At 45.9% G+C, this 26,413-nt stretch overlaps 1 protein-coding gene across 1 annotated transcript in view; it reads left to right on the forward strand.

The window, feature by feature from the left end:
* Nucleotides 1–332: 332 nt before the first annotated feature.
* Slc22a16 (solute carrier family 22 member 16) overlaps nucleotides 333–26,413 on the forward strand; it is a 39,043-nt gene continuing 12,962 nt past the window's right edge. Inside the window, exons 1-6 of the mRNA XM_021205636.1 lie at nucleotides 333–517; nucleotides 4,449–4,928; nucleotides 13,682–13,799; nucleotides 17,311–17,842; nucleotides 19,897–20,024; nucleotides 24,443–24,552. Coding sequence (XP_021061295.1) covers nucleotides 465–517; nucleotides 4,449–4,928; nucleotides 13,682–13,799; nucleotides 17,311–17,842; nucleotides 19,897–20,024; nucleotides 24,443–24,552 — 1,421 coding nt within the window. The 5' untranslated portion in view covers nucleotides 333–464. The remainder of the gene's footprint in view (nucleotides 518–4,448; nucleotides 4,929–13,681; nucleotides 13,800–17,310; nucleotides 17,843–19,896; nucleotides 20,025–24,442; nucleotides 24,553–26,413) is intronic.

The following is a 26,413-nucleotide window of genomic DNA, read 5'->3' on the forward strand; positions in this document are numbered from 1 at the left end:
CCCCCCCCGTCCATCCCCACTCCATGAAACAATAACAAAATCATTCCTGACTCCACTTCAGGTCGGTTGAATCTCTGGGAGTGGAATAATAAATGTGTACTTAAAACGCACCACTCAGCATGAAAGTTTAGGGAGCAAGGCGTGTCCTGCTGAAGATGGGGTGCTTTGGAAGTCCCCAGACCAAGCCAGGGGCTCTGCATTTCCTAAACTTCCTAGAAGTATTGACGCCTCCCTGGGTCGTGGGGTCGTGGGAGCAGCGTGGAGAGTTTGGGAAAGCATCCAGCAGGAGTTGATGCACGTGCGATGGAGCAGCAGGATGTGCCTCACGTGGCATCCCTGAGCCGCTTGGGCTGCTGGGAAGGAAGGAGGGAGGGCTCCCCAGCGGGGGCACCCCAGGCCTCGGCGGGCGAGGCCGGTAAGGTGCGGTGCTCCAAGTTCAGGGCGCTCAGCTCTGCCACCCGGACATGGAGTCCTGCAACGTGGAGCTGATTTTTGACCACATAGGACACTTTGGCAGGTAGGGAGACAGAAGAGGGCATGGAGCCAGAGCAGGGTGGCACGTGATCGAGGCGCTGAGGTGTCTGTTTCTGTCCGTTGGGATGGGTTCCACAGCATCTCAACCCCCTATTTGCCCAATGCATGCACGAGTCTGGCCAACATCCCATGGCCTGGCTTGTTCTTTTGTCCACTGGCCACAGGAGGTGCTGGACTCTGCTTGGACTTGGCAGGTGCAGGTAGTAGTCGCACCCCTTCGGGACAGTTGCGACTTGGGGTGCTCTCTGGACCACCAACTGGGAAAACAAAAACACGATTGGAAGGCATGGTCCCAGGTATAGAAAAACTGGCAGCTCAACTGTGTTCTTTTTCCGGTGTCTAGGATGAATACCTGTATGTACACTTTCCCTTTGGGCCTGGAGGTTTTCCTGGCTGATGATTAGCCTTTGCTTTCATATAGATACCCAACGTATGCATGCATCCCTTAATTTCATGCTCACTGTAAAAGGCACGTTGGAGTCCTTGTCTGAATGACTGGGAAATGGAGGCAGTGTGGTCATAGCAGACCCATAGCAGACTAATGTGGGGGCGAAGGACCAGCTCTCACATAGGAACTATAATGGGCCTCAATGTTTCATTTACCACCTCCCCATCTGAAAAACTGGGCTAACAATGAACCTTAGATGCTTACAAATAACTGTAGAAATCCATGCTGCAGTTAGAAGTGATCCGCATATGTGGTCCTAGTTCTGGGAAGGTGACAGAAAGCTCCCGGCCAGCCTAAGCTACCTAGGAAGATACCACTTAAAGGGGGGGGGGGCTGGAGAGATGGCTCAGGCATTAAGAGCACTGGTTGCTCTTCCGGAGGACCTAGGTTCAATTCCTAACACCCACATGGCAGCTCACAACTGTCTGTAACTCAGATCCCAGGGGATCCAACATGCATGGCGAAGACTCACATGGGTTCACATTAAAAAAATAAAAGTTGGGGCTGGTGAGATGGCTCAGTGGGTAAGAGCACCGACTGCTCTTCCAAAGGTCCCGAGTTCAAATCCCAGCAAACTTATGGTGGCTCACAACCATCTGTAACAAGATCTGATGCCCTCTTCTGGAGTGTCTGAAGACAGCTACAGAGTACTTACACATAATAAATAAATCTAAAAAAATAAAAAAAATAAAAATAAAAATAAAAGTTAAAAAAATAAAAAAGGTTAAAAATAGAAAGAAAGGAAACAATAAAAAGTTAGCAGAGGTTTCTACAGACACCCACCTACAAGGCAGATGGTAATAATGTCTCATTTTCTCCTTGTGTCCGAGGAGCTAATTAAAGCAATCATAGAAGTTAGTGTTCAGTTACTGTTTGAGGCTAGAAACCACTCAATAGCCAGGCGTGGTGGCTGGTACTTAGAATCCCAGCCCTTGGGAGGCTGAGGCAGGAGACTGCTGAGTGCTTGAGGTCAGCCTAGCCTCCACAGTGAGTCCCAGGCCAGTCTGGATTCCAGAGGGAGACAGTTGGAAATGGAATCTGTACCACTGGGTTACTCGGGCACCATGCAGGGTGGTGCTGCTGTCCCAGGCTTGCTCCATGATGGTGAGCGGGGGAGGGGTGGACCTGGGGAGCAGCTTGCAGGAGGGAAGGGCCAAATGCTCCCAGCAGAAAGTGAGGTCGGCATGCCATACCACCTCGTGTTTTCTCCCTCTGTTCTAGTCGGTCCTTCTGTTGGTTTTGAGTTAACTTTATTTTGTGTGTGAATATGCATGTGTTTGCGTGTGCACACGCATGGGCATGTGGAAGCCAGAGGTCAGCGGTTGGGTGTCTTCCTTGGTTGCTGTCCGTTTTATTATTTTAAAATTTTAATTAAACTTATTTATATGTATCTGTGTATGTGTGTACCACAAGGCCAGAGTGGCTGTCATATTCCTTTGGAGCTTGAGTTAATGGCGTTTGCTAGCTCTCTGATGTGGGTAGTGGGATAGAGAACTCTGGTCTTTTTGTATGTCAGTAAGCACTCTTACCATCTCTCCATCTCTCCATCTCCTCCTTCATACTTTTCAAGTTAGGGTCTCTCACAGAATCTGGAGCTCACTCAGAGGCTGGGCATGGCCAGTATAGCCTCAGGGACCTTCTGTTCACCCCGCCGACACTGATAAGACAGGTACCTGCTGGCTCACCTGGCTTACCAAGTGGGAGCTGGGGATCTGAGCTCAAGTCCTTGTGCTTGTGCGGCAGGCGTGGCAGGAATGGCTTTATTTGGCTTCCGTATCTTGCTTGGGTCATAGTCCACTGAGGGAAGCCAAGGCAGGAACCCAGAGATAGGAACTGAATTGGAGCAGAGCCCATGGAGGGGTGCTGTTCCTGGCTTGCTCTCCCATGGCTTGCTCAGCCTGCTTTCTTATATGGCCCCAGGACCACCTGCCCAGGGGTGGCACTGTCTATAGTGAATGGGGCTCTCCCATATCAGTCAAGTTAAGAAAACTCACCATAGACATGCCTACAGGCCAAAATGATGGCATTTTCTCAGTTGAGATTTCATTTTTCCAAATGACTCACAGTTGACTGTATACTGCAGTTCTTTGAGTAAAAACTTAACACCACTGGATTCCGCATCTCCCAGTCTGTTAGTGTGCGCTGCCTGTAACTTTAACCAACTGCCCACTGACAAACAGCCAGGCTCTCACTGTTTTGCAGTTAGAGGCCCAGAGGCCACTGGGTTACAAGACATCAGATATTTTCCTGTCAAGGACTTGGCAGAATGAGCAAACCCGCTGCTGACTTCTGGTCACACCGAGAGGAGCCGGTTTTATTACCTTCAAGGGGAAATGGTGACACTTGGTGTTCAATCGCTTGTTGAAAAGTAGAGATATTCTCATGTTCGGTTTGGGAAAAATAGTAAACATGAAGTTTTCTTTGGTTAAATTGGCTTTTTGATGACTTCCTTGCTGGGCAAAGGTTGTTTGCTCAATAAACTTGAACTAGCTTGCAACCTTGTGTGCTGGAATGACTTAATGGTCGTGGAACTAAAACTTAGTGAATGTACTTGGAAGCACGCGCACACACACACACACACACACACACCACACACGAGAGAGAGAGAGAGAGAGAGAGAGAGAAGCACCTGTAATTATTTCTGTATTTACCTGTCTATATGCATATAAGCGTACGAAGGTCAACCTGATGGTGTAAGGCCCCGAAAGGAGGGACTCCCTCTGGTCCGGTACTCTCTCGGGTCCCCAGTAATTCGAGATACACCTTTTACACACCTTGCTGTAAATCACATGAGGTACTTTATTTCGAGGCCTCGGGCCGACTCGTATCTCACGCAGGAGACAGAGGAGTCGACCCAGTCCCTCAGAAGTAAGGGGTTCTTATAGGGTTAGGATTGGGGGGGGGCAGGAGAGTTGGTGCAGCCACAAGTGATTGGCTCATTTGAACATACAATGCAACAAGATAGTACAGCCAGCCGGAGTGGCAGAATTCCAGAGGCCGGGGGCCTAGTCTGGGGCACCTCTGGTCAGTGTGTGACCCTGAGTGAACCGGGGTGAGATGCCTCCTTGGCAGAGTTTATGAGCTAACCTTGACAGCCCCGGCTGGCTCCGGCACTCCCTTATCTGTATGGCCTTGTTAGTCTTAGCGGCCGGGTGGGCTCCATCTTTACAGTGTTCGGCCTTGAGCCTTTGAATTTTCTTTTCAGTCTCAAACATAGGAAGATGGGTGCCTGGCTGGGGCAACTGAGATAATTGCCTAGCTAGCTGTCAGGTGGAGGAACAGAAGACCTTCAGCTGCCCTAAAAGAACAAAGGCTCTTTACTAGCCACATTCCTAATGATCTAGGGAACAAGTTTTGGGGAAGTGTTAGAATTTAGGCCTCTACAATGGAAACCCATCGTATTTACCTGTGTCCTTCCCCCATTGATAGGCCAGAAATAGTAACTAGTTCCCCCCTTTTTTTACAGGTTCCAGATAGTCCTGTATCTGATATGTGCCTACCAGAGCATCTCCTGTGGTATCCACTATCTGTCTTCTGTGATCCTGTCAATTATCCCCGAGCATGCGTGCAAGCCCCCAGGCATGGTGCGGAAGGCTGTTTTCCACAACGTATCTGCTTGGAGGTTGGAGGACATATTGGCCCTGCGGTCTCCAGAGCAGAAAGATCACATCACGGTGGAGCTGCAGGATGGGGAGATCTGGGAACTCACAAGGTGTAGCAGGACTTGGAGGGGGAACACGTCACATTTGGGCTACAAGTACAGTGGTTATAAGCGTGACAGTCCTTGCTCCGATGGCTACGTCTACGATCTGAGCAAATGGAGGAGTTCTGTGGTGAGACATCTCAACCTGGTCTGTGATCAGAAATGGTATGCAAGCATGATCCAGCCCCTGATTATACTGGGCGTGCTGCTGGGATCAATTTCTTTTAGCTACCTTTCTGACAGGTAAAAATGCAATATTTAGCCCTGTTGCATGATGTAGGAGTCAACTTTCAGTCTGAGTTTCCTGGGCAAAGCACCATGTCCAAAGTCCCAGTTATTTTCATACTTTCTGTCTAACGGCTTCCCTCCTGCTGATCCATCAGTTAGGCACGCAGAGTAACACGTGGTAAGATGGCCGAGCAGCCCACCTGGCCTCTGATGCTGCCTGTACTGCCGGTTAGCTGTGCTTGCTGGGAAAACAGACTCATCTGGTTTGGAATGCTAGTTTATAAATGGATGCCCCACAAAAATCATTCATCCTGAAGCCTTCCTGAAAAGAGTAATACAGAAGAAACCGCTTTGGACATATAGCTGCTAGATGGATAGTGATTATTTCTATAATTTTTTTCCTTGAAATAGACTTGATTTTAAAGACAGGTGGCCTTAGGCCATAATATCTATAAACATGAAAATCTGATTAGCTGGCTTGTCATAGTCTCTTTGCACTGCCACAGCAAGAATGCCACATACTGGTAGCATATTCCACACAATAGGAATTTACTTCCCACTCCTGAGACCTGGGCTCTCTGAGATAAGAGGGGTCAGCAGGACTCATAGCTGCTGGTTCCAAGATGGTGTGTTATTGCTCCAGAGTGGGATACAATGTCCTTACACAGAAGAAGGAATGGGGGTGTGGCTGGAGGATTCTCTGTCACCCCTGAGCCCTATGACAAGGGTGTCATTCCATTCAGAAGGTGGGGGTCCTCGTGACACGATCATCTTGGGAATATTGAAGATTGTATTTCAACATTCATTTTGGAGTGCAGACCATCACGCACATCACAGAACAGCCATATTTTAAAGCATTCACATTAAGTGGAGAACTCTAAAATAGAGCAACTTTTACTGTGGAGTAGACACAGACCACTCTTTTAAGTGACTCTGCTAAAACATAGAGATGAACGTGTTTAGTCTTCACAGCTGTGAGTTTTACAAGCATGTTTTGGGCACTGGCGACTCAGACAGCAAGCTTAGATCAGAAACCCTTGTCTCTAGGAGACAGCTGTGAAATATGTCTGAAAAGAAATGGCAGGGCTTTGTACGTAATGTTAGGGCTGATATGTACCGTATCGTGAACACTTATACATGCTCTTTTCATCTGGCAGAGGGGTGTGCAAATGATTATCTAGGCACTTTTTGTTGAGATGTGCTCAGTACTTGATGCCAAAATGCAACATATTTCCAGCCCTAGGTAAACGTGCTGAAATACTTTGCTCTGCACACCGAATGCTCAGAAACCTGGATCAGAGAACAAAAGATGCTAACTCAAAGCAAACTGAGTTCCTTCCTTTGCATCTGGTGGATTCGAGGAAGGTTGGAATGTCAGGAAAGAAGGCAGGAGAAAGGAAAGGAATGACCAGATACGGAAGTCGGGCCAGTGCTGGTTTCATCTGAGGGGCTGTGGGTGGTGTAGTGGTGTGCGGTGAGAAAGGCCAGTTTAAGTGAATGGTGTAAGCAGTGTAGGGTTGATGGAAAGCTGGGAAAGTGGACAGGGAGAGGTGAAGACACATCTGGGAGGCATTTTGAAACTAATGTGATAGAGTGAAGAGTGTGCAGGGAGCAGGGGGGCTGGTGTGCTTTTGTGTGTGCCGGTGTGTGTGGGGGCAGAGGGGGCTTATGACTTCATGGTAGGGGGTTTGGGAAACTTGTCAGGAATGTCACGAATGGGGGACTGGGTCTTTTGGGGGGCCCTTTGTACTTGGAGGCTTTCCCAGTGGGTGTGGTTGGAGGAAGAGAGAGGAAGTAGAATTTGCTGAACCATGTGGGGAAAGGGGACAAGCTGGGTGACTAGGGCTGGGAGACATGTAGGCATGTAGAAGGCATGTGTGTGTGTGTGTGTGTGTGTGTGTGTGTACGCATGTCATCTACTTGTTACATCAGTGGAGGAAGAAAATGCAGGGTAGCTGAAGACCCATTTGTCCATGACACGTTATTATTTCGGGTGGATGAGACTGAAGCTGTAAGGAAGGAGCTAGAAGGGAAAAAGAGAGAGAGAGCCAGGTACATTAAGGTCTTGGAGGATGCAGGCTGTGCAGACAAGTGATCAGGTCAGGAAGCTGAGGGGCTTCCTCTTTGATGGCCTGCGGTCATTCAGAGATGCTGTTCTCCTGAAGAGAGTGAAGACACTGGTGTGGTAGCAGGGCCTCATCAGCAATAGCTAAAATAGATTTTGGTGGTGTTCATATCTCAGACAGGATGGGGAAACATCACGGGTGTGGCCAGCAGTCCCCACTGATGTATGTGGAAGCTGAGAAGCCTAAGGAAGACCATGCAAGATAGGTTAGGTCAACTTGATATCAGCTAGAATTATCTGAAAAGAAAGAACCTCGATTGAGAAATGCCTCTATAAGGTCTGGCTATGGGGCATTTTCTTAGTGATGGACAGCAGAGAACCCAGCCCATTGTGGGTGGTGCCATCCTTGGTCATGTGGTCCTGGGCACATTAAGAAAGCAGGCTGAGCAATGCATAGAGAAAGTCAGTAAGCAGCACCCTCCATGGCCTCTACCTCAACTCCTGCCTCCAGGTTCCTGCCCTGCTTGAGCTCCTGCCCTGGTTTCCTGTGATGATGAACTGTGAAGTGCAGTATAAACCAGATTAACCCTTTCCTTCCTTGCTTTTTCATCGTGGCATTTAATTGAATCAATAGAAACCCTAGCCAAGACAGGTTGGTACCAGGATTGTGGGATAATACTGGGAGCCACTTGCCCATGCTGTTTGGGGCAGGGTTATGGAAGGACCTTGTAACTTTGTGCAAGAGAAGCCATTGAGTGTTCAGTGCTTGGTGAGCTGTTCTGTCGGAGCTTGGACGGTCGACATGTTGAGGGCATTGCAACCGATGGAGGCGGGGCTTGTGAAGTTTAAAGACTGTTGGAATTCACAACAGAGAAATCTCACATGGAGGAGAAGCACTTAAAGAAATGTTCAAAGCCCTTAATTATCAGGGAAATGCAAATCAAAACGACCCTGTGTTGTGGTAATTCTCCACCCAAATATGTCCCGGCAGTGAAAACACAACTCAATTAATATGAATACATGCTGTGTGTCTAGATTTTGCAGATCTACCCCTACACTACCATCTTCTCCATCTATGAGACCCCTTATAACTTGCGGTTTCTCCAGGCCATGTGCTTCTGCTCCACTTTCCTTCCACCTCCTCCTCTGTCCTCCATAGTCCTCTCTCTCTCTCCCTTCTCTCTCTCTCCTTTCAGTTCCACCTTCCCTTTTGCTGCCCAATCCCTGGCTCTAGCCTTACAAATTTTACAAATTAAGGTGGGAAGAAGGTTTACAGGAAATCACCTTGTTCGAATTCCTTCCCAGGAGAACTGAATTAGCATTAAATTACAAATAGCCCCAGAGCTATGTAAACATCCCTGAGATTCTACCTCACACCAATCAGAATGACTAAGATCAAAACCTCAGGTAATAGCACATGTTGGTGAGGATGTGGAGAAAGTGGAACACTCCTCCACTGTTGGTGGGATTGCAAGCTGGTACAACCACTCTGGAAATCGATCTGGAAGTTCCTCAGAAAATTAGAAATAGATTTACCTGAAGGCCCAGCTATACCACTCTTGGGCATATACCCAAAAGATGCCCTACCATACCACAAGGACACATGCTCCACCACGTTCATAGCAGCCTTATCTGTGATAGCCAGAAGCTGGAAACGACCCAGATGTCCCACAACAAAAGAATGGATGCAGAAAATGTGGTTCATTTATACAATGGAGTACTACTCAGCTATTAAGAACAAGATCATGAGTTTTGTAGGGAAATGGATGGAACTAGAAAATATCATCCTGAGTGAGGTAACTCAGATGCAAAAGGACATGCATGATATGTACTCATACATAAGTGAATATTAGCCAAAAAAGTATAGAATACCTGGGACACAATCCACAGAACTCAAGGTTAATAAGGAGAAGGGCCCAAGCGAGGATGCTTCAATCCCACTTGAGAGTGAGAAGAAGATAATCACAGGAGGCAGAGGAAGGGAGGGACCTGGGTGGGAGAGGAAAGGAGAACATGATTAGGTATGGGGGGGGGCAGGAGAGAAGCCCGGAGGGCAGCAGAATGAATGGAAACAGGCAAACTGCCTGGGGAGGGGCCCTCTAGGATGTACCAGAGACCTTCTCAAAGGGAAGGACCTTAGATGAAATGTCCTACAGTGGGGGAGAGTCCACCTCCAGTAGAAAGACAGGACAAGTGATCAGGTGGAGGGGTGGGGTTGCCATCCCACAGTCAAAACCTCTGACCCAGAATTGTAGACTGAGGGAAAGGAGGTCCAATGACAGGCCCAAATTGGGATCCATCTCAGGAGGAGGCTCCAAAGCTTGACACTATTACTAATGCTGTGGTGTGCTCATAGACAGGAGCCTAACATGGCTGTCCTCTGAGAGGCCCAACAATCGCTGACCAAGACAGATGCAGACGCTTACACCCAACCATTGAACTGAAGTAGAGGACCCCTGTGATTGAATTAGGGAAAGGCTGGAAGAAGCTGAGGAGGAGGGCAACCCCATAGGAAGACCAGCAGTCTCAACTAACCTTGACCCCTGAGATGTCAGATACTGAGCCACCAACCTGACAGCACACAGGATGGTCCAAGGTCCCTGAAACATATACAGCAGAGGACTGCCTGGTCTGGCCTCGGTGGGGGGAGACTTGCCTTCAAAGACTTGAGGTTCCAAGGGAGTGGGGAGTCCTGGCCGGGGTTGGGGGACATCCTCTTAGAGATGGGGGGGAGGAGGAGGAGGATTGGGATGAAGAACTGTGGGAGTGTGGACGGGGAGGGGGGTAACTACTGAATTATATATATTAAAAAAAGGTAATAAAAAAAGGTCTGTGTTGGGCTGTTTGTTATTTTGAATTAAGATGCTGTGGTTCTGGTTAGCGGGAGTGATCCAGACACTAGAACCACTGAAATGAAACCTTGGCATTGCTGGGACTAAGAATTTAGCAGTGATTAAGAGGAGGCCAGCTTGTGGAGGAGAAATCTTCTAGAAATGTTTCCTGAGAGTCGGGGCACAGAAGCTGTGTGCCAGAAATGGCCAAGGCTGACCCTCCTGCTGCAGCTGGACCAGGCGGTACTGGTTTGCAGGCACGAAGGGGTCATGGAGAGCAGCTGAGGTTTGGCACTGTGAGAGGCCAGGGAAGGCCACTGGTGAAGGTGCAGCGTCAATTGTAGTTGATGGCCCAGGACTGAAGGGGGTCATGCACAGAAGTTGAGGGTCGGCCCCGTGAAGAGGGCCTGTGCCTGGCTGTTGGTGAAGGTGCAGCCTGGTTGTAGCAGAAGACCCCAGCAATTCAGAGATGCCAGTACCGTGGGAAGACCATCAGAGCAGCAGCACAGAGGCAGCCAGAGCCCAGAGGGAAGCCAGAGAAGTGGCCCCAGCTCCTTGCAGGGGCCCGGAAGATTGAGAGTGAATCCCAGGTTATTGGACATTTGAGTCATTTACATTGTTCGTTTTGTTTCACTTTGACTTGATCATTCCCTTGTTCTTCCCACAGCTGAGAGACTTGAAATTTTAAAAGACTTTATATTTTAAAGAGACTGAATTTTTAAAGGCCATGGGACTCTTTAAAGGCTTGGAATATTTTATATTGTGATGCTCATATTAATGTGAGATCTTGGAGATAAACACGAAAGGAAGGGTTGTGGCTTAGCGATGTATTTGTGTGTCGAGTTGACAAGGGGTCGGTTGTCCTGGCTAGTTTTATGTCAACTTGGCACAGGCTAGCGTTATCTGAAAGGAGGGAGGATGCTTCCATAAGATCTGGCTGTAGGGCATTTTCTTAATTAGTGACTGATGAGGGAGGGCCCAGCCCCTTGTGGTCCTGGGTTCTATAAGAAAGAAGGCTGAGCTGTTGTGCCCTGAGTCCACATGGAACCCAGATGAGCCCAAGAATTGCGAAGTCTGTTGCAACTTGCAAAAACGTCTTTTATTGTTTCAAGTTCAAACTCGGATCGCCCACCTTGCACCCACCACGTGAATGCTGGAGTCCAGAAAACACGGGGTTTATACACAGTATAGTTAGGAATCCCGTGCATGTTCACAGGAAAGGAGAGTAGAGGGCTCAGGGACAGGCTCCTGGAGAGTTCTGCTGCCTATCAGGAGGAGTGCTGGAAACACAAAGGTGGGGAGGATGTCTCAAGCTGTCTCCTCAGAATGTCCTCATTAAGGGGGAGTTTAATGGGTAGTGCTATTCTAACGCTTGGGGAAGGGGAGGTAGCCCAGGCTTGCAGCAGGAGCGCGCAGCACAGAAAACAGCTGTCTGCATGTGTGCTTGCTGAGGGCTGGAGGGAGCTGGGAGCTGGGAGCTTCTGGCCTGGAGGGTGGGGTGGGGGTGGGGGGACACAGAGGCAAACTTTCTGCACACAACACTGTCTAGTATCAGTAATTCGGAGTTACAACAGAGCAAACCATGAGGAGCAAGGCAGTGAGCAGCGCCCTCCATGGCCTGCCTCTGCATCAGCTCCTGCCTCCAGGCTCCGCTCCTGACTTCCTTTGGCGGTGAACAGTGCTGTGGTTCGCATTGGCATAAGTTAAATAAGCCCTTTCCTCCCCAGCTTGCTTTTTAGTCATGGTGTTCCGTCACAGCACTAGCGATCCTAACTAAGACAAAGAATGTAGCCATGATAGATTTCCATGACAGGTCCCTATGTGTTTGTATTTCCGTTTTGGCCAAGTAAACCTCCTGGCTAGAATATATCCATCCATATTTATATCTATCTCCTTAAAACAACTTGTCAAAGGTCACTCGCAGGGGGAAATATATTTTCTTTTTTCTTTCTTTCTTTTTTTCTTTTTTAAGATTTATTTACTTATTTTATGTATGTGAGAACACTGTAGCTGTACAGTTGGTTGTGAGCCTTCATGTGGTTGTTGGGAATTGAATTTTTAGGACCTCTGCTCGCTCCGGTCAGAGCTCGCTCAGTCCCTGCTCACTCCAGCCCAAAGATTTATTTATTATTTTACATAAGTACACTATAGTTGTCTTCTAACACACCAGAAGAGGGTGTCAGATCTCATTACGGATGGTTGTGACCTACCATTTGGTTGCTGGGAGTTGAACTCAGGACCTTTGGAAGAGCAGTCAGTGCTCTTAACCACTGAGCCATCTTGCCAGCCTGGAAGTATATTTTCAAATTATATATATTCAAGGATTTTCTATCCAAAATATACACAACTCTCTTTTGGGAGTGGTAGTGGTGAGAGGGGTCTCTTTACATAACCCCTTCTGTCTTAGACTTTATTATGTAGACTAAGTTGGCTTTGAACTCATAAAGATCTGCACGCCTCTGCCTCCCAGTTACTGGGATTAAAGGTATGTGCCACACTACACTTGGAAAATATATATAACTCTTAAAATTCAACGTAAAAAAAAAACAAAACAAGAAAATTCATTTAAAAGCACACAAGAGATCGATAGTTCTCTAATAACAAGTATGGATGGCCACCAGACACCTGAAAAGGTTTTCAACATCACAAATCATTAGAAAAATGTAACTTGGGGCCATGGTGAGGGAGTAGTTCTTACTCATCAGGATGGCTACAGGTAACTCAAAGGTACCTGCGAGGATGTGGAGAAACTGTGACTCTCATTGCTATCGAGGTGGTAAAAAACCAGGCAAGCCATCTTGGATAACAGTCTGGCAAAAAAAATCAAGCAGAGTGAAAAAACCTAGGGGAGTTGAAAACAAGTTCTCACAAAATCCTGTTCACACACGCTCACAGGAGCATTAAGAGAAGCCAAGTATATGTTTACTGGAAAAAAAAAAAATCCAGAGGAATATTATTCAGCCATGAAAAAAGGAGTCCTGCTGTGGCAGGTGAATCATGAGAACATGCTGCCATGTAGAAGATGGCAGACAGCAGGCCATTTGTTGTTTACTCCACTTATTTGAAATTTCCCAAACAGGCAAATGAGAGGGAAAATGGATTGGTGATTTCCAGAATCGAGGAGGACAGGAAGTGGGGAATAGTGTCTTCTAAGGTCTGTTCTTCTAGGGAGTTGACATATAGGTCTCTGAATAAGACAGAAACTGTGGTTACACAATCCTGTGAATCTACTAAAAGCCACCAAAGTGTTTAGTGGCCAGGCTTTGTCTTAAGGCATTTGCATCATATGAAAGTGGCGGGAATGCTATTCTATTTTGTTTTCCCCAGAGAAGTCCCTCTCTCAATTATGATACTTACTGCTCATGAGTCGAAGGAAGCAAGATATCAGTTTGGTTTTGAAAGATTTATTTATTTTTACTTTATGTGTGTGACGGTTTTGCCTACACAAGTATGTATATACCATATGCATACCTGTTGCCCACAGAGGCCAGAGGAGGGCGTCAGGTCCCCTGAAACCGGGGTTGCGGGTAGCTGTGAGCCACCATGTGTGTTCTGGGAAAGGAATCCGGTCTCTGCAAGAGCAGCTGGTGCTCTGAAACAGGGAGCCATCCCTCAGGCCCGCCTTCTCTCCCCCTCAGTCCTAAGGGGATGGTCCAGTGCTCTGTGCATATTCACAGCGTAGCCTGAGGCCTGACAAATTGAAGGGATGTCTCCTGAAGATGGGTGTTAACTCAGGATTTGTTTAAAGTACATGAATATCTGAAATCAAATGCATGATGTCGATATTGTTTGTCATTTATGAACTGGACGAGCGAGCCACTTCAGCTGTGGCAGCCACCCCAGATTGTTCTTCTGTCCTCCTCCTTTTCCAGTTTCGGAAGGCGGGTGGCCCTGTGGTGCACGAGCATCGGTGTGTTCTTCTTTGGAATAGCATCCCTCTTTATATTTGATTATCTCAGCTTCATGATCTCACGCTTTTTCCTCGTGATGGTGAGTTGAACGTACTGCATGTTAAATTTAACTCCTTTAGTTTAGTTTTGGTTTGGTTTTTGCCTGTTTAGAATCTACCGAAAGAGACCATGGGCTGACCAATCTTTGTCCACTGCAGAAGGCTTTCTATGAATATCAGTTCCTGTGCTTAATAAAATGAAATCAAAGTGAAAAGATTGCTGCTTACTAATCTTTTGTTTGGTTCTGCCTGGTGCATGGCCTATATCCTGTAGTTAGGAAAGCATTCTTTTATTCTCGAGTGAGTGATTTTAATCAGTCCAGTTGGAACCTGTATGCACACACCCGACACGTAAAGGGTACTGTTAAACTCATTATATAATGACTTTGCAGAAGGAGGAGACAGAAAGCCTGTGCGCAGGGGAGAGCCCTGGACAGGAGTGGGTGTGAATACCAGCTTTGCTCTCTTTGAGCACAGGTTAGCCACTTTGAGACACAGTTTATAGTCTACAAACTTGAGACAACCGTACCCGTCTGGACAGCCAGTGGGTTCTGTGGGATGGAATGTGAGCTCCCATACTAACAGAAACTCTACACACCTTCTCTTTTATTCAGTGCAGGACCCAAGCGGAGGGAATGGTGCCGCCCACTTTTAGGCTGGGTCTTCCCACATCAGTGAGCATAATCAAGACTTAATCAACAGGCATTTGGGCAAGCCATCTGTTATACAATGCCCCTTATTGAGACTCTTCCCAAGTGACTTGAGACCCCATTAAGTTTACAATTAAAGCTGACAGCAAGCAAGTAAGCATGTTTGCACCCATTTTCATTGCACTCCTGCCTGTGGATGTGATGTGCCTAGCGGTCTTAAGTTCCTGCCACCGTGAAACCCCCCCCCCCCCGTTAAAATGAACTGCAACCTTGAATCAAAAGTCAAAACAAACCACCCTTACCCTAAAAACAAAAACAAAAAGAAAAAGAAAAAACTCTAAACCCAAACTAAAACAGAAACCTAACAGTCTTTATTAGGGTTTCTATTCCTGTACAGACATCATTACCAAGATGCAAGTTGGGGAGGAAAGGGTTTATTCAGCTTACATTTCCACATTGCTGTTGATTACCAAAGGAAGTCAGGACTGGAACTCAAGCAGGGCAGGAAGCAGGAGCTGATGCAGAGGCCATGGAGGGATGTTCTTTACTGGCTTGCTTCCCCTGGCTTGCTGAAACAGCTTTCTTTTCTTTCTTTCTTTCTTTCTTTCTTTCTTTCTTTCTTTCTTTCTTTCTTTCTTTCTTTCTTTCTTTCTTTCTTTCTTTTTTAAAGATTCATTTATTTATTTTATGTATACTGTCACTGTCTTCAGACACACTGGAAGAGGGTATCAGATCCCTTCACAGATGGTTGTGAGCCACCATGTGGTTGCTGGGAACTGAACTCAGGATCCCTGGAACAGCAGTCAGTGCTCTTAACCCCTGAGCCATCTCTAGCCCCTGAACCTGCTTTCTTATGGAGGAACCCAGAATCACCAGCTTAGGGACCGCTCCAACCACCGTGGGCTGAGCCCTCCCACGTTGATCACTGATTGAGAAAACACCTTACAGCTGGATCTCATGGAGGCCTTTTCTCAGCTGAGGCTTCTCCCTCCTCTTTGAGGACTCTGGCTTATGTCAGTCAGACTGACACAAACCAGTCAGTACGTTCACAAACCCAATAACTTTACTACGTTTGCTGTAAGAAAAAATATAATCTCTGCAACCACTCCTCAAGTGATAATTTGTTACGGTTTTATTGAGCTTTTGATATGGAGTCTTTCTCTGCAGCCCTAGATGGCCTTGAATCCACAGACATCTGCCTCTCTCTACCTCCCCAGTGCTAGGAAGAAAGGCAAGCAGCACCATGACCACCTGCCTAGAACCTATCATTTGATTTGATCTTTGTTTATCCCAACAGGACATCTTGCTTTTATAATCTGAGTTTTGCTAAATTAAAGTGAGGCATATTTTAGCCAGGGTTGTTAGTGAAGGCTGCCCTCTCAGTACTGGGCAGGGTGACCGAAAGCTGGAGACAAGCCTGGGCTATGTAGTAATAAATAAACAAATAAAACAACAATAGCAAAACAGCATTATTTTCAAAATAAGAAAAAATTACCCAGTTTCTATTGCGGTAAGTTATATCTCACAGCTTGTCATTTGCAAGACCAGCACTTTGGTCCATAGGTGGTCATTGCTCTTTCTCCTCTCTGTAGCCCCTCAGGAGCAGGGCACTTCGTCTGTGTGATGCTCACTACCAACCACAGTGTAACTCATTCATTTGTAACTCTCTTATTTCACTTTGCAGAAAGTTCATCCTTTTTTGTTTGTTTGCTTGCTTGCTTTTTGTTTTTCGAGACAGGGTTTCTCTGTGTAGCCCCGGCTGTCCTGGAGCTCCCTCTGTAGGCCAGAAGTGGAATCGCTCCATCTTGAAATATTTTCCATCTTTTTAAGGAATTGCCATACTGCTCTCCACAGAGGCTGGGCCATTTTACATTCGCACTAACAGCACACAAGAACTCCAATTTCCCTACATATCCTAGCATTTGTTTACTGTTTTTTCTTTTAGCAGATGTCATTGAAACATATTTTTATCTTTATTTTATGTCTATGATGTCTTGCCTATGCAAATCTGTGTGCCACATGTGTGCAATACCCACAGAGGCCAGAAGAGGGCATTAGATCCCCATCAAACAGGAGTTAGCAGATGAGATTCTGGGATGTAGATACTGCTGTGTAGACACTGGGTGTCAAAGCCCAGTCCTCTCTAAGACATTCCAGGCTCTCAACTGCCGAGCCGAGCTGTCTCTCCAGCTCCTAGGCCCTACCTTAATGGATGTGAGGTGGCATCTGATGGTGGTAGCTCTGATCGATATCTACTTAATAGTGATGGCAATACCGTTTGTGAAGTACCTACTTAAATTATTTGTCCATTTCTGAACTGAATTGGGGTTTTCTTTCTGTTTTGTTTTGTTTTGCTTTAAGAGTTCTCTGTATAATCCTTTGCCAAAAACAAACAAACGAACAAACAAACAAAAACAAAACAAAAACCATGATTCACAGACATTTACTCTAATTCTCAAGGTGGTCTTTATAGTCTATTGCTAGAATTTTTTGACTCACAGAATGGCTGATCAAATCCAGTCTGTTTATTTTTGTTGTTGCTGCCTGGTAAAATAGGGCTTGACTGAGTCTATCTTTTTCCCCATTAATCTCCATAAAGTCTGACCCTAATTGATAAGTCAGATGTTACAATAGCATTTAGATATAAAGACATGTGCTTTCAGAAGAAACTGAGAATATCCCTTATAATGGAACTTTATTAGAAATTAAGTCAAGTAGCATCTAATACTTTTATCATAAATAGTCTCTGTAGTTTGCAACCCAGGTAGGGTGGGTGGAGAAAGATAAAAAGGACCTGCTGAAAGAAGAAAGATTATTTCTTACTGAAACGGATTTGCAGAACTCAGACCCCTCATTCGCAACTGTACTGTCATTACCGAGTCACTTTGCCTTTGTCTTTCAGGCCGCAAGTGGCTATTTTGTGGTGGTCTTTGTCTATGTGATGGAGATCATTGGCAAGAAGTCTCGCACATGGGCATCCATGCATCTCAATACCTTCTTTGCTATTGGAGCAATGTTGGTGGCTTTGGCAAGCTACTTGGTGAAAACGTGGTGGCTCTATCAGATCATCCTGTACATAGTGACTACCCCCTTCATCCTGTGCTGTTGGATGCTCCCAGAGACTCCCTTTTGGCTTCTCTCAGAAGGAAGATACGAGGAAGCACAAGGCACAGTGGACACCATGGCTGTATGGAATAACTCCAGCTCCTGTGACCTGGTAGAACTCTTGTCCCTAGATGTGACGAGGTCCCACGATAAAAGCCCCAACAGCGTTAGGAAGCACAGACTAGCAGATCTGTTTCATAACCTGGATGTCGCAAAAATGACCCTCATCGTTTGGCTGGATTGGTTCACAGCAAATTTGGGATACTACATGTTTGGCAAGGAGGCTATTCGGAGAAAAGAAAATGAACCCCTTTACCTCCTTCTAGTGGGTAAGCGTAAATATGTGTTTACCTATGGCCCTTGAGGTCAAGTGTCTGCCGTGTTCTGATTATCTTTAAAGCCGGGAACAACATTGGTGACTGAGATCTTAGTGTTGTTCTACTATAGGATGTGTGTCACATTTGTCCGAAAAAAGGACAAGAGTTACAAGGTCCTCCTCCTCCTCCTCCTCCTCCTCCATCTTCTTCTCCCCCCCCCCCGTTTCCCTTGCTTCTTTCCTTCCTCAATTCCTAACCCATAGCTACTCCCAGTGGGTAAGTTGTAGAATGTGTGGCTCGTTCATACTACATTTTCTTTCTCTGCCTCTCTATCAATGCATGCATATAAATGTTCCATGGCATGACATGGATGATCATGGCGTGACATGGATGACCATGGCGTGACATGGATGAGATCCTTTCATGACTATTCTGAGGAAGATGGTTTTCCTTTTTGATATAATATGCCTAAAGTATAAAAATGTGTAAAAAACTAATATGCCAGATGTCCTTAATGTGTAGAACTAACTTCATTACATGCAACTATTATTTATTATTGTTTTAAAATTATTTAATTATTTTATGTATATGAGTACACTGTAGCTCTCTTCAGACACACCAGAAGAGGGAGTCGGATCCCATTACAGATAGTTGTGAGCCACCATGTGGTTGCTGGGAATTGAACTTAGGACCTCTGGAAGATCAGTCAGTGCTCTTAACCACTGGGCCATTTCTCCAGTCCCTCATGTAACTGTTACTAACATTGTCATGTTTGTTTAATTTTAGTAAAAGTTAGAATGATTTTATATGAAGCAGACTGTAGCTCTCAGGATAAGCGCACATGAGCTGAGTGTGAAGGCTGAGGAGACGCAGGGAGATGGTAGGCATTCGGATTCCTCTGTCTGGTCTGAGCTAATTGTCTCTGTGTGGGTGGCTGAGTTTTATATTACCCTCTGCAAGATCTTGCTTTTGCATCTTTATATGTCGACATCATACTTTCTCATCAAGATATACACCTATTTTTTGTTTATTATCACTCCGTAAAAATGATGAGAAAAATCATTTTAAGGAGTGCATTTCTGGGCGATATTACAAATCTAGAAAAAGTGCCCACCCTTCTTCTGGACAACAGTTTGAGAAATTATGTAGTCTTTTCTAGAACAGCAGGACAGCAAACGGCAGCAAGTGGGGAACAGAGGGGGTGAGGGAGCTCCGGGATCCAGCCGCATCCAGAAGTCATCTCAGTACTCAGGAAGGGGAGGCAGGGGCATCAACAGTTTGAGTTCATTACGTCCTTGGCTAAAGAGTGAGTTTGAGGCCAGGCTGGGGTTTCATCAGAGACCATCTTTTTTTTTCTTCTTTTAAATCTATGAACTGGCTGTTACTAGTTAATGTATTTAAATCTGAAGTTATTACTTTAGTTAGAAACTTACTACTTTTTAATTTTATCAAAAAATTAAGCCACACTTTTTTTAAGTTTAGAAGTTTATTATGCTACAAAGTAAAAGTTTTGGAGTGGGAGACAGCAGTGTTTATATATAATATAGAGGAAGTGTCTTGACCTTTCTCCGGATCGGCTGTAATGCCAGTCTTCTTTTAGGATGAGGGAGCTGTTGAAGTGGGTTTGTCTATGGTGGACTTGTACTAATAACTATGTGAAACTGGCGTCATGTTACTTTCATGATTAGAGATAGGCGGCAGAAATCAGGGTGGTTAAATGCAGTTGGCTTGGTGGTGGTGGTTGAGGTCTTACATAAACTATGGACAAGCACAAGAACTCCTGTTTTCTGCACTTCATTCACTCAAGATGCCAGACCTCTATGCAGCATGTGGGGTCCTAGTGAGCAGACCCCCAGGATGGTGTAAAGGGTGTGGGTGGATTTTGTCAGACTACTGGCCTCACAGGAAACACTGTGTCACGCCAGTGAGTCTTACAGAGGCTCCACAGGTGCGGGGAAGCTCAGAGTGCGCTGGGCTTCCGGCTCCTCCTGGGTGGTGGGCTGATGCGTGGAGTGACGGTGGGTCTGGGCAGCAGTCTCACAGAGGGCTCTCTGGGTCAATGACAGGTGCTGTGGAAATCCCTGCCTACATCTGCCTGTGCATCTGGTTGAAGAGGGTGGGAAGAAGGAAGACCATGCTCTTCTTCCTCCTGGTGTCCTCGCTCACCTGTGTGCTGCATGTGGTGATGCCCTCGGTGAGTCAGTTTGTTTTCTTTATGGAATGGCTGTGGCAGGTTCGTGGAGAGACTTTTAGTGCCTTTTAGTATAAAGACCAATTCAGTCATGGGTCCTTCTTTCCTCCTCCTCCTCCTCCTCCTCCTCCTCCTCTTCCTCCTCCTTCTTTTTGAGACAGGGTTTCTCTGTGTGGCTCTGGCAGTCCTAGAACTCATTCAGTAGAACAAGCTGGTCTTGAACTCACAGAAATCTGCCTACCTTTGCCTCCCAAGTGCTGGAATTAAAGGCATGCACCAGCATCACCTAGCAAAGGTGTTCTTAAAAAACACACTCTTTTTCTTTTATACAAATATTGTATTCATTGTGAGAAAAAGATATAAATGGGATATATAAGAATATACATGGATATATAATTTTATGTATAATATATACAGGATATATAAAATTATATATATATCCTATAACCCCACATGCCAAAGATGGTACATGCTATATTTTAGAAATGCAATGATTTCCTGTGAGGGAAGTTGATCACATCTGCCCGTGGTTCTGTTTCTTTGAAACAGGGTTTCATGTAGCTCCAGCTGGTCTCAAACTCATTGTAACAGTCAAGGACTACCTTGAACTTCTTATCCTCCTGTCCCTACTGCCCCCTAACTGTCGAGATTACAGGCTTACAACATCATGCTCAGTGTAGCTGCTGCTCGAGACTGAACCTCGGGGCTTTCTGCGTGCCAAGGAAACACTCTAGCCACTGAGCCATGCCATCTCCAGCTACTACATGGAAGTCACTCACTCAGCACGGATTGATTCCTCAAGGACTGTGTAGCATATATAAAAGACAAGTGAATCAAGTTTCTGGAGTGAAATTGATAATGATGATAGTAATAATGATGAAGTAATAATAATAATGAACAGGTTGGGAGGAGCATGGCTGCATGTTCAAGTGAAGTGAGAATTAGAGAAAGGGAGGAAGGGTCTGGGGATGCACCTCTCAGAGATGACGCTCAATTAGCATTAGGCAAACCATGGAGGACGTCACACAGATGACATGTGACTGAGGTTTATGACAATGGATCCTCAGTGCCATAATCAGGCCTCAAGGTGGGAGCTGGTGCATTAGACAGGAACAATGTCACATGTGCAGTTCTAAATATAAAGGGACCTTAAAGGGAAGGGCAGGCTTCCTGGAGAGGACCATCGTTAATTGCAAGGATGAGCGGGGCAGGGAGGAAGAGAGAGAGTGGGTATGAGAGGGATGGTCTGGGAAGGGTGACCCAGAGGATCCTCTTCAGAGAGCAGCTCTCTGCAGGGCACTTCATGAAACCACGTCATCACCCTTCTAGAAACCTCTGGACTAATCTCCTAAACAAAGAACAATCTGACATTTAGAACCTCTACACAGGGGTAGCATAGAGGGGTAACAGATAATGTCACCCCACGTGGGTTAGCTTAGCATAGTATGTGTGACAGAGAGCACCAGGGAGCCAAGTATCATGAATTGAGCTGTTCTGGCCTGCGGGACAGTAGAACAGGGTCTGAGGAACCACCTGTGGCGAGAATGAAGGGTGAGAAACACAAGGAAGGACAGCAAGTCTGATTGATCAAGCTGTCAAATTTTTATTGTTCCCAGGCAGGTTTTATGCCCACAGAAGCAGGTTATGGGGAGGGGGATGACACAGAATCGCTTTGTTTCTGGGGGAACGTACCTGTTCCCAAAAGCAGGATATTGGCTAGGTAAAGAGTTCAGCAGGAGGAACAGAATAGAGAGGGTTGCTAGGTACCTGTCCACAAGATCTACAGCTATTTGTTCTTAACTGGGGGTAGTACTTTCCCATAGAGGTCTCATCTTTTCCCACAGAAATCTCAACTAAGCTAGTACTTTTCCACTAAGGCCAAGACTTTGTAAGTAAGCACTTATGGCTGACAAGGCAGTTAACATTCAAACAGGGTTGCTCCCAACAGTAAGCCACAGCACAGACTAGTTTTTAACTCTGTCCAGATAGAGCTACAGGGGTTGGGGGTGTGTGGCTCAGTTTGGGCTGTGGGATCTGACCTAAAGGTATAGACTAACCCTGAGTAAAGAAGCTATGAGGATATCTGAATAATTAAAAATATGACAAATTAAATATTCAAGCAATTTCTGCCTTTCCCATAGTTGGCCAGTATAATATATCGTGTACATTGAATATAGTATACATTAATTTTCTGAGAAACTTGAATTTAAAAATTTATATTTTATTATTTTAACAATTACATGTATGTGTATGTATGTGCCTATGTGCGGGCATGTACATGGTGCCTGTGGGATCCCCCCGAAGCCAAAACTGTAGGCAGTCGTGAGCCATCTAATAGTGCAGGGTCTTGACCTTGAGTGGTATGAAGGACCCCCCTAAGCACACTAAGGAAGTCAGCCATAACAAATACGCAGAGGGCCTAGGTCAGACCCTACAGGCTCCTTGATCTCCGTGAGCCCACGCGAGTCCTGGTGAGTTGATTCTGTGGGTCGTGTTCTCATGATGGTGTCCCTGATTGCTCTGGTTCCGCTGATCCTTCCTCCATCTCCTCTGCAAGACTTCCCAAGCTTAGCCTAATGCTTGGCCTGGTGCTCTGCGTCTGCTCCCATCACTTGCTGGTGGAAGTCTCTCTGGTGTCCTTGGTGATGATTCTGTTGGGCTCTGGTCCCAGAGCACTCTGCAGGCAGAACAAACTATAGGTTCAAGCTTTTTGTGGCTGGGTTGGTGTCTCAATCCCTCTACTTGAGACCTTGCCAGGCTACAGGAGGTGGTCGAGAGCCTTGTTTTTAAAAATGTGGCTTCGTAATGAGACATGCTCCTTTACACCACAGAAGCAGTAGCTATCTCCCTTGCTGTATTTTGGTGAACGACGGCACACATAATTATGGTGTCTCGGAGACACCCCACCTGAATCCTACCTGAGCCTGCATTTTAATTCTAATTTGGAAATGGTGGTTCCTATAGCTACACCTTAGAATAGTTTGTGTCATTTTCTTCATTTCTTCATTTCACTATTACCTTCATTAAATGATAGTGTGCCAAGTTTAGAGCAAAGCAGGTTAACTTTTGCATATTGCATGAAAGTTAATTTATGTTATAAGTGACATCCTTTAATAGTAATGCTACCAAATTATCAGGGCTGGTGAACCAAATGTTTTACGTTACAGAATTTCCAAATTACTGTGTGATTGGCACACAATATGAATAAAACTACTCAGGGCAGAGCAGTCTCTGCCAGCCTGAGAAACATTTACCCATGACTTTTAAAAGGTAGTTGAGTTGGCTTGATGATGGCTTCTTTTGCATCTAGCAGAATCATAAGAACTTTACATTTTTTAGTAGGAGAGAAGAAAGAAAAGTGGCTGCTGGAAACTTCTAGAGATAGAGCAGCAACTCACAGCTTCAGATAAATTCCCTTAAGTAAAACTCCTCCTCAGAGGTAGTGTCAACGCAGTGAAATTATTGTTATTATTATAATTATTATTACTATTGCTATTATTTTATTCACACTACCTGGGGCTGCACCTGGAGCTCAGTGGTTTGTGCTCACCTGGCGTGGGGAGGCTGAGCATTCAGTCTTTAGCACTGGAAAAACAGAAACAAGGCAGGGTGCCAGTTCATTCAGCAACCACCGACATGATAACAGCGACACTAGCAGTTGTAAGAGGTACCCGGAACCTTACGATCTAACAGAATGTGCTGTATGCGCAGAGAGGGTGGAGTGAGAGGCTCCCATTATTAATTTTCTATTATTGTATTTTATATGTAAAGATGTTTTGCCTGTGGCTATTGCTGTGCACCATGTGCATGCCTGGCGTGCTGGGAGCCTAGAAGAGGGTGTCTGATCCCCAGGAACTGGAGGGCACATTCACACTGCGGATCCTGGTAACCTTAGTCCAGGTCTTCTGCAAGAGCATCGAGTGGTTTAACCCACTGAGGCACTTGCTATCCACCTCCTGGAGGAGGGCGAGGGAGGAGACGGCAGAGTGCAGAAGACCCTGTGAGCTACCTCAGGGTGGAGCACTTTAGAGACGGCAGTGGGCTTGGGACACTGGCAGGTTTTCAGAGATGTGTCAACGAACAAACAGTAGACACTTTTACAGGATTGTGTTTAGCGACAGTTTGTAAACCCCACTTACTCTCCCCATACACGCTTTGCTTTGAGGGCTCCTTTCAGTCTGTCAGTGAGCTGTGCAGGCAACTGCTTAGGGGAGCATCACTGGCCGATGGTCATTCTGACAGGCTCTCAGTCCTTCTGGAGTTAGGGGAGGACACATTCAAAACTCTCCCCCTAAATCCCACACAGGCAGAAAATTTAAAACTCTGTTCTCAAACACACCTGTAGAATAAGGAAATTTTAAGTGATTTTAATAATTTAATATTTTCCTTTTTGTGTGAATGTGCACAACTCCCTGCCCCAGAATTACAAGACTGCGAAAAGGATGGTAGCTTTGGTTATCAAGAGTGTTATAGGATCTGTATTCGCCTTTATTTATCTTTATACGGCCGAGCTGTATCCAACAACCGTAAGGTAAGAATTATTATTTTTCTGTTGGATTCCTGTCACTTTTTACTTGCATGTCACTTCATCATATTTGGTCTTTAAATACAAATGTGGTCTTTCCGTGGATGGCTCCGAGATCTCTGAGATATGGGAAAATTTCATGATGGTGATAATTTTGACTTTAAGCCACCGTTTGTAGCTCATTAGCAAGGTAATTAAGATGTTGATTTGAAGTAATGCTATTAAACTGACAGCAAATCTTATATAAAATAAGTGTCTGCTGACTCCGTAGGTGTAACATAAGGCTGTTTCCCCATGTGTGCCTCTCAGAGTCCTGATGGTGGGCATATGCGTTTGCTAGGATGGCATGGCTAAACAGCCAACACTTTGTCATAGTTCAGTGGGCACAGAGTCTCAGATGAAAGTGTTGGGACACTGGAGGCCACTCTTGGCCGACCTCTAGTGCTTTGTCACCATGTATCCACAAGGCCCAAGCTCTGTGGACACTCTGGTTGGCTTTCCATCTTCCTATGGGGTACTAGTTTTATTGAATTAGGACCCCCTATTTTAACATAATCTCTCCTTTAATGACCTGGTCTCCTAAGGCTAAGATATTGGGGGGGGGTGGGGTATGTAGACTTTAACATCTGCATTTTGAGGGGACACAGTTTAGCCCCTGACGACAAGTCCCTGGCTCCCTGAGACTACATCATCAGGGACATCCCCAGGCTATAAGAAACTCTGAGGCATGGGACACAAAATCCCAGTCCTGGGTCTCCACACTACACCTGCAGATGCCCCAGGAGGAGAGCAGGATTTAAAACAAGTTTGGGGTGACTCTGAGTGGCTGCCTGCTTTCTTTGAGGTCTCAGCCACCCAGAAGTCCAGGGCCCTGCCGGCCCTGTGAAGAGTCATGAGGACAGCATGTGACATACACAGGTCCTTTGGAAGCCCTGGTGGTGTTGTGGAGTCTCCTTCTGGTCTGGGTGGATGCAGGAGAGAATCCTATGACTCCCACAGCGCCTGCTGCAGCCCCCGTGCCTGCACTGAGGCCAGAGACTGCACACCTCTACCTCTAGACACAGGGCTTAGACTGTGGCCTTTCCCCCTTTGATTACAGTTTAAATAGTAGTTAGTGTACGGTACCACGAAAGGCCCATGCCCCAGTTTTCCTTAGAAAGATCTAGAATAGTTTCCTGTCGACAACCTCTCCTAAATCGTCCAAGTGGCCTTCCATACTACCCACTTAATCCAGTAATTCTGCCTCTGACCCTCCCTCCCTCCCTTCCTTTTTTTCTCCCTGCTTCCCTGTATAGGTAATTAAATCCAGAGCCTTACACGTGCTAGGCACGGACTCTGCCACTGAGCTATATCCACAGCACCCCACCCCCATTCATATTTAATTTTGAGACAAAGTCTTGCTAAATTGCCCACCTGGCCTTGAATTTGCACTGTGTCCCAGGCAGGCCTTGAATTTGTGTTTCTTTTGCCTTAACCTCTTTGAGTGCTAGGATTACAGGCATGTACCATGATATCTGAAAGAAGCTCTTATTTTCTAAGGAAAAACAGTATTTCTTAGCCTATAAAAAAAGCCAGTGCTAATGGTACCAAGAAGAACCTGGCATTAGGCTTTTTGCAGAGGACTTGGCTAATTGCTTACTCAGCTTCCCCATGGTCTGAGTGTAGATGTGGGTTTCTCTCCTTCCCTCCAGGACACCCAGATTGTGTGTGTGTGTGTGTGTGTGTGTGTGTGTGTGTGTGTGTGTGTGTGTGAATCTAATGAACATGCCTTCCTTACTCCTCAAAATGATTCTGTTGAGGTTGGTGTCTTAGGGTTTCTTTTTTTTTTTAATTTATTTATTATTATTTTCTTTATTTACATTTCAAA

Source organism: Mus pahari, chromosome 9, assembly GCF_900095145.1.
Source record: "Mus pahari chromosome 9, PAHARI_EIJ_v1.1, whole genome shotgun sequence".
NCBI lineage: Eukaryota > Metazoa > Chordata > Mammalia > Rodentia > Muridae > Mus > Mus pahari.